Source organism: Sander vitreus, chromosome 16 (genome assembly GCF_031162955.1).
Source record: "Sander vitreus isolate 19-12246 chromosome 16, sanVit1, whole genome shotgun sequence".
Classification (NCBI taxonomy): Eukaryota; Metazoa; Chordata; class Actinopteri; order Perciformes; family Percidae; genus Sander; species Sander vitreus.
The window spans coordinates 19,601,872-19,615,083 of record NC_135870.1 but is presented as its reverse complement, the minus strand read 5'-3'; the positions used below and the strand labels follow the sequence as shown (position 1 = coordinate 19,615,083).

The window sequence follows — 13,212 nt, the reverse complement described above, 5'->3', positions numbered from 1 at the left end:
CACGCTAAACATGAGCGGTAACTCGACGCCACCATGTCCCGCCTCCTCTCTTCTCCCATTGGCTGAATTCCGGGGTTCCGCCGATAACCTGTTGCCAGATGTGGGTTCGATTGGCTTGAGGTTGTGTCCGTCATATGTTGTTATGTACGAAGGTATGTCGGTGATGTTTATCAGCGGGTACCTTGATTGTCCTTTTACAATTGCATAACACTGTAGCTCGCCAGTTGAATAGAATAGAATAGAACAAAGACAAATCTCATAGATAGAAGAAGAAGATCAGTAGGCTTTGCGCTTATCTTTACAATGATCCCTTTTCATAACTGCTATTAACTGGTTTAACACCCCTGCACCGCGACGCTCACACACTTGTATGGCATTTTGAATTACAGTGAAAGCATATAGGCCTAGCATTAAAAAATAACGTTATGTTGTTAATTAGGTTACAGTCTAATCAGTGGTCACAAAACGGAGTATAAATATAAACATTATAGCCCATTTTTTCTTATTTGATTTTTTTTTATTTGCCTAAACTGCTTTAGTCATGCTATTTGTTAATTAGTTAGTTAGTGCCTTTATTTATTAATTCATTTAAAACTGCATACACATGTAGCCTATAGGCTATAAAAGGACACTGATGCCTGCAGAGGAGTATTAGGTAATGGACCATAATGTTGCGGTTAGGTCACCTGTCATATGTCAAGTGGCCACATGCAATTTGACCCATGCTCCTGCAGCACCTGCACGCAAATCAAAGGCTTGGAACCTCGACTGAGGTGGTACTAAAAAAAAATTACCTGTTAGCAGGTACCAGGGACTTTTTTTCATAATGGAAAACCAAAAAAGGCGAGTAGAGTCGAGGCGAGTCGAGCAGGTACCACGTAATGGGAAAGCGCCAAAGTGTCTCTCTTTATGGAAAAATCATTAGTTGATGAAGCTGTTTCCCGAATTTAAATCAGTCTTTGGCAACATAGGTAGAAGCCTACGTTAATCCTGTGAGTACTTTCCTCATCAATCATACACCGTGGAGCCAAAGAGGCGCATGCTCTGTGCGCACTGTCACCTGGGACCTGTTGCTCAGCTGCGGCTAGACGCGGTCAGAGGACTCCTGTGTTAGATTTAAAGGATGCTTGTCTTTATCCTTCATCGTTATGGGCATACATGATGCGCCGAAGATCAGCAACATTATAACCAGACTATAGCCAAGCCGGATGAAAACACTACAACAAAAAGTGGACACCACAAGTCACTGTGCTTTTTATCTCAGTCGGCTTAACCAACGAAGGCAGTTCACACACTTGTAAGTAATTGTATGCTTTGTCTTTCATTCATTGCCTAAATAAGTAAGGATTTGACAAACAGTTGTAAAAATAGGTAGGTCAGTAGGCTCCATAAATTATTAGCCTACAAGTTTATAGAGAAACAGTCTTTAGGGGAATTTAAGCTATAAGCTATTTTCCATCTGTAACATAATACATAATAAATATTTTTGCATGCAGTGGGAATAGATCATTTAGAAAAATCAAAGTGCTGCTGTCAAAAAGAAAAGGGAACAAACATAGATATCAGGCTGTTGAAGCCCTAATCAAATACTTGATTGAAAATCCAAAATAATGTGGCAGTATTTACCCAACTTTTAGGAGCTAAGGAAAGAGGGAGTTAATCCGCTATTGTTCCACATTGTGTCTACAGGGGCTGTGTGCCTATCAGCAGGTAGGCACGGGATGATGCTTTGAGTGTGTAGACAAGAACAGATAAAAACCCTCACTGGACCATCACCAAGGAGACAGAAACTCCAGAGGGTTGCTTGTAGTGTTAGATATACAAAAATCTCAAAGGTATACCTATGCCACTGCCATGGTCTGTGTTGAGTGAGGGAGGAGGGTAAATGTTTTCTCTTTTATGATTCTAAAAAAAAAATCAAAAAAATCCTTGTGTGTTATTTTTTTTTTATGCGTGTGCAGGTGTGTGCCTGATTTCTACACTACAGGCAATGGGCAGATGCTGCAAACGCAACGGGAGACTGCTGTGCATGTGCCTGCTGCCTTGCATGATGACCAGCCACCTTTTGATTTATATCATGGTGTCCATATTCGTCACCATCTCTTACTCTCCTCCAAAAATAATCATCCACTATATTGCCTCTGGGACGTCTGCTAACTCCTCTGCATTGGCCTCTCACCCACTTGGCCCTTTCTGGAACCTTCGTCTGGAGGACAGTGCACTGTGGAACCAGTTGCAGCATGCTTGGGACCGTCAGCACAATCCAATACTGCGAGGAAACGCAACTGGGATTACGAGGAAGCCAAAAGCTAAGCTTTTAACAGACATCGAAGATGAATGCCTTTCTGACTGCATGTCAGGCCATTGTTCGGTCCCTCGTATGCATGATTTAAACAGCTTGCCAGAACAAATGAGGGCATTTCTATGGTCAATGCACTGCAGGGAGTATCCTCTCCTTATCAATCAGCCTGACATGTGTGGGAGGAACAATAGTAGCTTTGGTCTGGATTCTCCCATGCTCCTCATGGCCATCAAGTCTCAAGTAGGGAACTTTGAAAACAGGCAGGCCATCCGTGAAACATGGGGACGCAGTGGTATGGTGAAGGGGGAATCCAACAAGAAGGGCGGATTAGTGCGCACAGTGTTTCTGCTTGGAAGGCAGGACACAAGTACAGGTCCTCACCCAGACCTCAAAAACCTCCTGGATCTCGAGAACCAGAAATACGGGGATATCCTACAATGGGATTTCAGCGACACTTTCTTTAACTTGACCCTAAAGGACTTGCTGTTCTGGCATTGGCTCCAGCAATACTGCCCCACTGCCATCTTCGTGTTCAAAGGGGATGATGATGTCTTTGTTCGAACAGGTGCCCTTCTGGATTACCTGCGCAAGCAGTGGGAGGAGCACAACCTGTGGAAAGCCTATACAAATGAAACTGACATGGATTTGTTCGTGGGGGATGTAATCAACAACGCAATGCCAAACCGTGAGCCATCCACTAAATACTACATTCCCGAACGTTTCTACAAAGGCAGGTACCCACCGTACGCTGGTGGAGGAGGGGTGGTGTATTCTGGTTCACTTGCATTACGATTGAAAGAGGTGTCAGAGAGGGTGCGCCTTTTCCCAATAGACGATGTGTATCTGGGCATGTGCATGCACAGACTCGGGCTCTCTCCAAGCCATCACCCGGGTTTTTTAACATTCGATCTCCCAGAAACAGACAGGGGAAATCCCTGTGCTTACAGGTCTGTTCTGCTCGTTCACAGACGGAGTCCCAAGGAGATGCTGACACTATGGAGGCAGCTCCAGAGTCTGCCAGGTAAATGCTGAGGCTCATTTGCCTGTCAAATAGAATTATTTAAGTGCAGGACGAATGCTGCCACCACACTCATTTGGAAAACCTACACTGGGACTGCGAGCAGGCGGTACCCTATGGAGGTCACATGCAATGTACCATACCTCCGAAGAGTTACACTGAAGAGGAGACTGATCTACCTCAAAGGGTACTTTTATTATGAGGGCATTACACAATAAGGGCGCGTACATGGTCAATAGATGTACACGCCTTTCAAAATCAATACATGTACTATATGTATTTCAACCCTTTCAACTTAAAAGTTTTATTTTACTGCCTAATAAAGAAAATAATAATACCTTACTGTACATATTGTTTCATAATGTGTGAAGAGAATACGTTAGATATATCTGTGTGATATGGTTACTGGTGAACATGAATTCATTTGTTTTCTCTTGTGTTACTCATGTCTTCTTTAAGTCAGCAGTTTTAACTAAGAGTCAATTTCAAAATGTCCCACGTCCACTTTGCCCAACATTTAAAACGCAACTAATGCTTATTCTTTTGTAACTTCAGTAACAATTTGTAGCAATGTTGACTCTGACAAGGTTTATTATTTAGCCAGGGAGGATTCAGTGTGTAGAAGAATGATGTTATCAATGAAGGTTAATTCACTTCTTTACTGCATAGCATGTTGCTGATTTAAAAAGGAGCACGTTGTTTTCCACTCATGGTTTCTAAAGACAAAACTCCAAAATGCTTGATTTTTCTCTTACTTGTTATGGATTATGAATCATGAAACTTTTGAATGTGACTTTTGAAATGCTATCCCCAGTTGACTATTTATTGAAAGATTTTGTCTTTAAATTGGAAGTGACGGGAGCGTTATTTAAGATGAACACAAACAACATCATGCTATTTGTTGCTGTAAATCGGTTGCTCAAGGATTCCAACAAAAGAATGTATGATGTTCAAGGGTAAATAAATGTGTCTCTAAAAACGTCATTTTATTGAATGTCCTTATGTATGTATGCTGTTTGTGGTGTTATAATTAAATTATATTGTGGATGCAACAAGATATTAAAAAAATAAGATGCAAATCCTCTGACCATAATATAATTTTTTTTAAAAGGAAGACAAAGGTTTTTTTTTTTTTTTTTTTACATTTTTGTGCCTAAGTGACTAATTGGAATGACCAATGTGGTCAGACACTTAGAATATTAATCTGAGCCTGTCAGTCAGTCTGTGTCAGTGGCAAAATGAGACTTTTATGAAGGTAAATACAAGCTGGACAATTGCCTTATTAAAGGTCCTATGACATGCTGCTTTTTGGATGTTTTTATATAGGCCTTAGTTGTCCCCTAATACTGTATCTGAAGTCTCTTTCCCGAAATTCAGCCTTGGTGCAGAATTACAGCCACTATGACGTCATAAGGGGAAGATTCCAGATCGGCCCATCTGAGCTTTCATTTTCTCAAAGGCAGAGCAGGATACCCAGGGCTCGGTTTACACCTATCACCATTTCTAGCCACTGGGGGACCATAGGCAGGCTGGGGGAACCCACATTAATGTTAAAAAACCTCATAAAGTGGCATTTTCATGCCATGGGACCTTTAACTTACGTTGTAGCTTGTTTCGCCGCTGCCGACTGCAGCGATCTTGTTTAATACTGGACTAATGTCAAAGATTGTTGTTCCCATCACTCACTTAGACACAAAAACATAGGAAAATGGGGTCCAGGTTGAAAAAAATGGTAGTTACCCTTTAAGTCAAAATGAAGGCAAAACATCACACATCCCATAAGCCACCAGCATTGCAATTCACTAAGGAAACTAATAAAATCCAGGGTTGTGTATGTCTAGCATTAAAAGGAGTGCTTAGTACTCTTCAGTCTTGGTCACAGTGGAGTTGCACTGTTGTGGCCAGACAAAGGTGCAATAAAACTGCAAAACCCCTCTTCATTTACCCTGCTGCAAGACGAAGAGGAAGAGATGGGAAATGAAACCCCAGATGATGAGTCTCCTCCACGGAGAATGAAGGCTGTTGCAGAAAAACACCAACAAAAAGAGAAGACAAATAAGACCCTGAGTATGACTGTCTCCTCTTCTCTGTTCTTCTGTTCTCTTCTTTTTATTGAATTACAGCCTATTATTGTCTGGTCTCTATCATTGATCTTGGTACTAATAGGCAGACAGTGGCTTCAGAGTAATGTGCTTGCGGAAGAAGATATGTCTTTCCAAGGACCAGAGGAGGAAGACGACTGAGCTGCTGAACACTAATGAGGAAATGGAGGCAAGGTGAACTAAATATTGATGGAATTCTAATTTAATTTAACTTCAAACTACATTACAAAGCTGCTCAGTTTAAAATAATATTCCCACTAGTAGTACTGCTACTACAGTACTATGAGTTTCCTTTTATTCTTTTGCTACACATTTTTTGTCAAACTCGACAAATAAAACCAAAACTAGTATCTAGCAAAGTGAGATACCTTTAGAGGTATGTCCGTGATTACTGCAATTTGAAACACTTAAATCTAATAACATGAGTTTGAGTGACATCTAGCGTTGAACTCCTGCAAATGTAGGAAAGTTCCTGAAAACACAGACACGATCTGGTGACATCAGCACTCCTTGGTACCAGCTCCACCCATTGCAGAGCTGTGGAAATGACAGGAAAGTTCCTGACCACTCAGGAACTCTGCCAAATTCAAAAAAAAGATTTGAAACCAATTATGTATAATTCACAAGATTTAACAAACAAAAATTGTAAATATAGTTTGATAAGTCACAGTACGGTCGTCTGTGGACGGGAGCTGGACACTGGGCATCCTGTAAGGCAGCACCCTCACTTTGACATATCCCCATACATAATGCATTTGTGTATTTGGGCCTGTGTGTGTGTTTGAATATATATACGATATATATATATATATATATATATATATAAAACATTTCTCCCTTGCGGCATTGATAAAGTATAGATTATTATTAAAGCCTTGCTAATTGCCTGTATTCTCTAGCTGCTATGTTTTCATCAGATTTCATGAGACATGAACATTATGAACAACAGGATCAATCTATGGACATCACCACTCACTAGTAACAGCTCTATTCAGTGGAGGGCTGTGGCAACATTTCACAATTTGCCAATGCTGGTAATTTAGGTTAAATTAGTAAAACCTTGCTTTCTGAAATAAAGGCAAGTAAAGAAACAGATACACTAGACCAATAGTCACAGAGCAGGACCATGACACTGGCCTATATGTGCAAACAAATGATAGGAATGTTTTTAAAAAGTGACAAAAAATGACATTTCAATTTAAGACCATTTATTAATTATACAAAACACATACAGTATGATCATCATTTAACAACTGTTTCAGCTTAGCATGTTGCTTGGCTGGTCCAGGGAGAATTACCAAGAGCGGAGCCATCCGCGCCAAGCATAACTGTATTTCCATTTGTTGCAATAAATGATTTAATTTATGCTGAGGGTTGTTCCTGAATGAAATGAAATTATTAAAAAATCTAAATGAAATGTGTAAGTTTCAACACATTTATTGATCATACAAAATACAGAAACATGTATGTACTATTCATTGTTGCAGCAACATGCAGATGAGTCGATGTTTTCAGGTTGGTCCTGTGTGCTGCTGTGTGTCTCTGTGCTGCTGCCTTCTGTGTGTGAACACACACTCTGCTGTGTTTCCTTGTCCAAGCTCCTCCTGATAGTCAGCTCTCTGTCAGCCTCCTCCACACACGGAGCTGTGGCTGCCTGGATGTGAAGCTTCCCATCTGGAGCCAGGTAGCAGGTGAAGGCTTCAGGGTTCGGCCCTTCAGGCAGATCAAACTCCTGTCTGAACTCCTGGCGTCTGTAAGAGTAGGAGCCTTTCCCGTCCTCTTGCTTCTTCTCTGTCTTCCCGCTGACTTTCAGCGTCCGGCCCACCTGTCTGACAGACAGCTCCTCTGGAGAAAAGCCTCGGGTGTCCAGGCTCAGGCCAAAGTGCTCTCCATCTTTCTCCAGCTGGTAGGAGACCGGTTGGGAAGGCTCCGTCTCCTCCAGGATCTCGCGTTGAAGTTTGTCCATCAGCTCCAGACTGCTGCGGAGCTCCGGTAGGTTTCTCTGCAGTAGATGCTGCTGGTAGAGCAGAGGTTGGACACTGCGTGCAAGCCAGTCAAAGTCCATGAATGGCCTGAGACTGGTAGACTGGAATCCATGAGAGCAGAGCATCTTCAGTGTGTGTTCTGTGTTGAGTCCTGTTGGTAAAGTGTGTGTTTTTGTCTGTGTTGCTTTCTGTCTCAGCAGTGGGACTGCCCCAGCTTTAATATTCTGACTGGAGGAGCTCCAGAGTGTTCAGGAACTTTCCTGTCGTTTCTACAGCTCTCCACTGGGTGGAGCTGGTACTCAGGGTTGCTGATGTCACCGGATCATTCCAGATTGATCAGGAAGTTTGCTGTTTGAAATAATCGTATGCAAATAATATTAGTACAGAGTCTTTTTCCGGATTGTCTTTAGACATTTTTCAGTTAGATGATAAAGATTATTTTTTTTAAAGATAATCTCGAAATGATGTTTTCTAATCTACATGTCAGTGTTAGTAACAGCAATACATTGTGTGTTTTTGTGTTTAGTGTGTGTCTCTTTCTCTTTCTCTGAATGACTTTTCTTTTTTTCTGTTCCTTTTGCAGAAAGGTTACATTCCAGAGATTGAGGGGAAAATGACTTTAAAATGTCAGAGATGAAAGACAATACAATGTTAGTGTTCCTTGGATTGGAAGAATCAAGTAAATGGGAGATTGAAGTAATGAAGGGACACTAAACGTTGGTGAACAATCTTTTCATACATGTCTTCTTTCTTCTTTCTATCATAGATTCATCTATTAGAATGGAAATATGGTGAATACTGCATTCATTATACCACCAGCCACTTCTGAGGGAAATCGATGAGAGACAGCCTCTTCAGTGCATGTTTAGTCTTTTAAATTTCTCAGCTGAAACACAATGTTTGTGTAATAGCTCAGCATGAGCTGATTTCCTCTGATCCTCCCCTGTCATTTACACATGCCTCCACTAGATGGTAGCCTTTCCCTTCCACAAACATTTACCAGCAAACGTATCCTCTAAACCCCAGTAACTCTCCGGCTATCGAAGCACTTTGCCACTAGTTCTCATCCTAGTTTAACAAAAGACTTAATTATTCACTAACACATGAGCAAACCCTCACTGTACATCGCTACCTATGATCATACACAGCTTGTAATTAATAGCGTAACTGTTTCATTTGTGCTTTCCATTCATTTTTTATTTTTTTTTATTTCTGTGACACATGCTCATGTGCTCATGCACTGATTATAGTATGTGCAGTTCAGGACACATTCCCACCGTGAAAAATTAGCATTATGTGAAAGACCTAATCAGGATGCATAGATTGAAATTAGTTAAACAGAAATGAAATAGCAACTCATTTCATGTTTTAAGACAAAGACAACAAAAAGTATATCCAGTGTACAGAAATTATTGATATGCAGGACTGCGCAGAGAAGTAGGGCAACAACAACACAGAAGGCAGGATTTAAACCCAGTCTTCTTCCCAACACATTCCATATCTCCAAAAAAAAAACAGGACGGATGATGAAACGTGGACTGGCAAACAGGGCTTTGCTGCTTGGGGATATCGTGTCAAGGCTGGTGTCAGTATTTCTGACACAAAATGAGAACATAGGAGTTTTATTTTATTTTTTTGCCAGGCATTCACCTTTGGATGAACTCCCCAAAGTGAAGGCGGGATAGAAGTAAGGAGGAGGTGGAGAATGAAAGGTAACGGAAATAGAGGAAGGATGAGGAGGAGGAGGATGAGGAGGAGAAAACAAGGCTCCATGTAAATCATCCGCATTGTTCTCCTAACGCTGCTTATATGCACAAACACACACACACATTGAAGACACAGGGACAGCATTAAACAAACACACACACACACACACACACACACACACACACACACACACAAAAAGAGAGAATCTCGGGCACAAACTTGCACTTGCTTGTTCCTGTCTTAGTTTGTCCCTCACGGAGATGGTTTTTAATGCGCCATAATCCCCCTCTCTCCCCTGAACACATAAAAGAGATATCCTTCTATCTGTGTAAGTGGTTCTGACAGCCACCAGCTCATCACAAACACACACACATAGAAACACACACACACACACACACACACACACACACACACACACACACACACACACACACACACACGAAAAGCCACCAGCTCATCAACATGCAGTTATTCCTTTGGCGCTGGATCGCAAGTTGTTAATTGGCTGCCAAGCAGAATGTGTGTATTTCTATGTGTGTGTGTGTGTGTGTGTGTGTGTGTGTGTGTGTGTGTGTGTGTGTGTTTGTGTCTGTACTGCAGAGCCGGGGTTGCTTAGAAATTCCCATCACGTCTCTGAGCCTCGATTAAGACGTTGCTCCAGTTTTCGAACAGACAGACATGTGGGGAGGAGGGAAAGAGAGGTAGAGAGGGGGAGAGGATGCAGCAGGGGGTGAAAAAGATGAGAGAACGCCAGAGGAGCGGGAAGGGAGGAAGAGAGGTGATGAGGCGGGACACGGCAAAGGAGGGAAAAAAGTGAAGGGCGAGCGAGTGAGAGAGAGGTATAGTGAAATGCTGCAGTGGTCCTGTGTGTAGGACCTGGAACTGATAACTCTCCTGTACTGCCTTCCTTATCTTCATTATTGAGTTGCACAGGATGAGGAGTTATTTCAGGCGTCAACTGCAGAGTTCCAGTAGGAAAAAGTCCTGTTCATTTCCTTCAATGTGAGGTGACTGGCGCAGCTTGGAAAGGTATCTCCTGGTTGAATCTTCAGTGCCAAAACAGGAGCAACTGTGATAGGACATATCTGCTCCACTGATAAAAAGCCAGAATTACAAGTGAGTCTATGATGATGATGATGACCCTGATGATGGCCACAAGCAGAAACGCGTCGGTCTAACAAAAAAGTGTCACTTTAGTTATGACCTCTTAAAACTGTTTGCCTCTCCATGCACCTTAAGGTGTAGACACACAGAGCCGATAATCGGCCATTGGCAGGGCTTAATTTGAGCTGGAACACGCCGGAACATGTTCCGGCAACTCCGACGTTGGATCCGGAACCTTTTTTATTGGATCCGGCACCTCCTGTGTCACCATGAAAAATGAATCACCTAAATGAAAAAAATAAATTACTGTTTGTGTAGTGTTCAATGTTGTTATCTGTCTTGTTAGTCTTTATTCCCCATTGGAGTTCCACAAAAATCTTGTGTTGCATTCTCGTTTTGAGGTGAATTTTCAGGGTAAGACAGAGGGGGGAGAATGACGGACGGCGGGAGGGGAGGCACTTCAACAGCGCTGCACTTCAAGTGACACAAGCACTTCTGCTGGTTGAGATTGCTGTCATACCCTCGTTTCACTCAGGGGAAAAATGTCAAAAAGACAACAAAGTTTGCTTAACTTTTTCAAATACGCTGGCCGGTCGGATCCCAAACAAGCAAAAACCATTTCTGTCGATCAAGAATGTGGAGACCACGGTGGTTTTTTTGGTTAATTTAATAGTCCGATGGATAATTGCCGCTTGTGACAATGATTGTTGCAATGTATTTTTATATTTTTTTACATTTCGTACCCATGCAGTGCATGTTCTGAAATAAAAATAAACATTGCCCTGATGTACACACAGTGTTGTTTAGGTTTTTTTAGTCAGAGAAGCTACGTAGGCAGTGTCATTTTACCTCCAAACCCAGTTTTGAGTCGCCGGATCCCCCCCCCCCTCTGCGCTCCGGGACCTCCCACTTCACAATTTAAGCACTGGCCATTGGACAGTCTGGCGTGATCAGTGACTCGAGTCTGTTCGGTGTGTTCCGTGCCGTCGTCCGTCCGAGGGGCCGTCGTCCTTCATTTTGGCCGATTTGACATGTATAAGCGGCGGGGCGGGCACTGCCGGCAGTCGGACTTAAATGACCAATCTGATTGGTAGAGTGCTAACCCGTATATGAGGAGCGAAATGAGCGTGACTAGAGTCTCTTAAAATCTGACGAAAACCTTTTAAACTGACCTTTGTCGATCTGAAATGAAGACAGATTCAAAAACTGCATGGCCTATTTCTTGCTTAAATTGTTTTCAGAAACACGTTTCGGTGAACTATTTTAGTTCAATATGAGATCGTATTCTGAACAAGCCGCCATGACAGTCTGTCTTTGAATTTCCTGAGAAACAAGACCCATGTGGCGCGTTCGTCCAATCAGCTGCTGGTTTTCATTTTTGGGCGACAGTACAGATTAGCGCCGCCTGCTGTTATGGAGACGTACTACATCTCGTCGCTTCGGTGTGTTCTGAGGCACTTTTTTGACCAATTTGGGGAGACTGATCAGCCCAACTGCCTTTTCTGCCGACGTTTGGCCATCGGCTCTGTGTGTCCACACCTTTAAGAGCAGGTGGATTGGGGCCAGATTTCTATAATCTGCTTCAATTTTGGATGAATTCAGCAACAGTGGTGCTGTGTTTTGTTTCAACCCCTGACTAGCTTCTTCTCTGGACTAATGGCGACCAGCACACTTGAGATCGCTGTTTGCTTCCAGTTTCTTAACCATGACTGTGGTCGTTCCCTAACCTTAACCAAATGGTTATTATTGTAACCATGACGATGAAGGTCCCCTAAACTTAACGAAGTTGTTGTCTTAACCCAAACCACAATGTTTTAGAATCAAAACCAAGTTATTGTGCCTGAACCCAACCAAACCATAACTATAGCGTTGTCACATCATACATATTTTTGGACAGTAATTTGTAACAGCTTGGTGTTTCTGTATCGTTCTGAGGTCACTGACAAACAACGTATTTCGTCGTTTAAATTGGAGGACCTATCTGAGATAACTGAGATTTCAACGCACCAGCAGGCCTTGTTTTCTCCGTTAACTTGTACACTGACATTGTCTTAACATATGTCAACTTGAGTCCAAATGCGTTACTGTTTTGCATCAACGTGTGCCAAATCTGCAGAAAAGCAGCAATCTTATCATATTATATCCCTTGTTTGGCATATTCCAGCAACTGTACCTTGACTGCTTCTTCTGTCTGTATGGCAAGTTTGGTGTGTGCAACAGGTTGTCAAATATATTGTTAAAAAAAATGGGAATTCAAAGTGGGGAAAAATACTTTCAGAACCAGCGGCTCTGTACTTAGAGTGAAAAGGATAGTGGAGTAATGTAAAGTAATAGAAGACATAAAGAAAATTGAGGGAACTTTGGTATAGTAATATATTAGAAAAATATGAAAAGGTGAGCAAAACAACTACATGGAAAAGACACACACACACACACACACACGCTCAGTGTGTCAGGGATTGAGTAGGGTAATAATTTGAAGGTTATAGATTCTAAACTTTTGGTTTATGCCCTAATGAAGCCATGAGAGACTGTTTGACGTTTTCTAGGTCACACATACACACTGAGTAAGACGATACACAAACTCGCTGTCAATTGCATGCGCATATTGTACACGCACACACATACAGACGCACGCATGCACACACACACACAACCACACAGACACACACACACACACACACACACACACACACATATTTCACTGCAGTTTTCCTATTATGTAATCATGCTAGAGAGAGTGAGAGAGAGGACAGACACTGCTGCCTAATCAGACACCAGCAGACGCACTCACACACACACACACACACACACACACACACACACACACACACACACACACACACACACACACACACACACACGTCTCACAGCTGTCTGTCAGACACTGACTGCGGCCATGTTGCTCTTTCCCAGCTGCAGCATTCAAATGACCTATTTTGGTTTGTTGTTGACAAGTCATCATCTGTATAAATGTTTTGATTTCAACCAGAG

At 42.2% G+C, this 13,212-nt stretch overlaps 2 protein-coding genes across 2 annotated transcripts; one reads left to right on the top strand and one right to left on the bottom strand.

Annotated features, from left to right (window-relative positions):
- The first annotated feature begins 35 nt into the window (after positions 1–35).
- Positions 36–4,242, top strand: LOC144531053 (N-acetyllactosaminide beta-1,3-N-acetylglucosaminyltransferase 2). Its single transcript, XM_078270953.1, has 2 exons — positions 36–1,297; positions 1,962–4,242. Exon 2 carries the CDS (start codon positions 1,991–1,993, stop codon positions 3,332–3,334), a length of 1,344 nt encoding a protein of 447 aa, XP_078127079.1. The 5' UTR covers positions 36–1,297; positions 1,962–1,990; the 3' UTR covers positions 3,335–4,242.
- A 2,390-nt stretch (positions 4,243–6,632) lies between these two features.
- LOC144531496 (heat shock protein 30-like) lies at positions 6,633–7,578 on the bottom strand. The gene has a single exon (XM_078271656.1). It carries the CDS (start codon positions 7,530–7,532, stop codon positions 6,894–6,896), a length of 639 nt encoding a protein of 212 aa, XP_078127782.1. The 5' UTR covers positions 7,533–7,578; the 3' UTR covers positions 6,633–6,893.
- Positions 7,579–13,212: the final 5,634 nt, after the last annotated feature.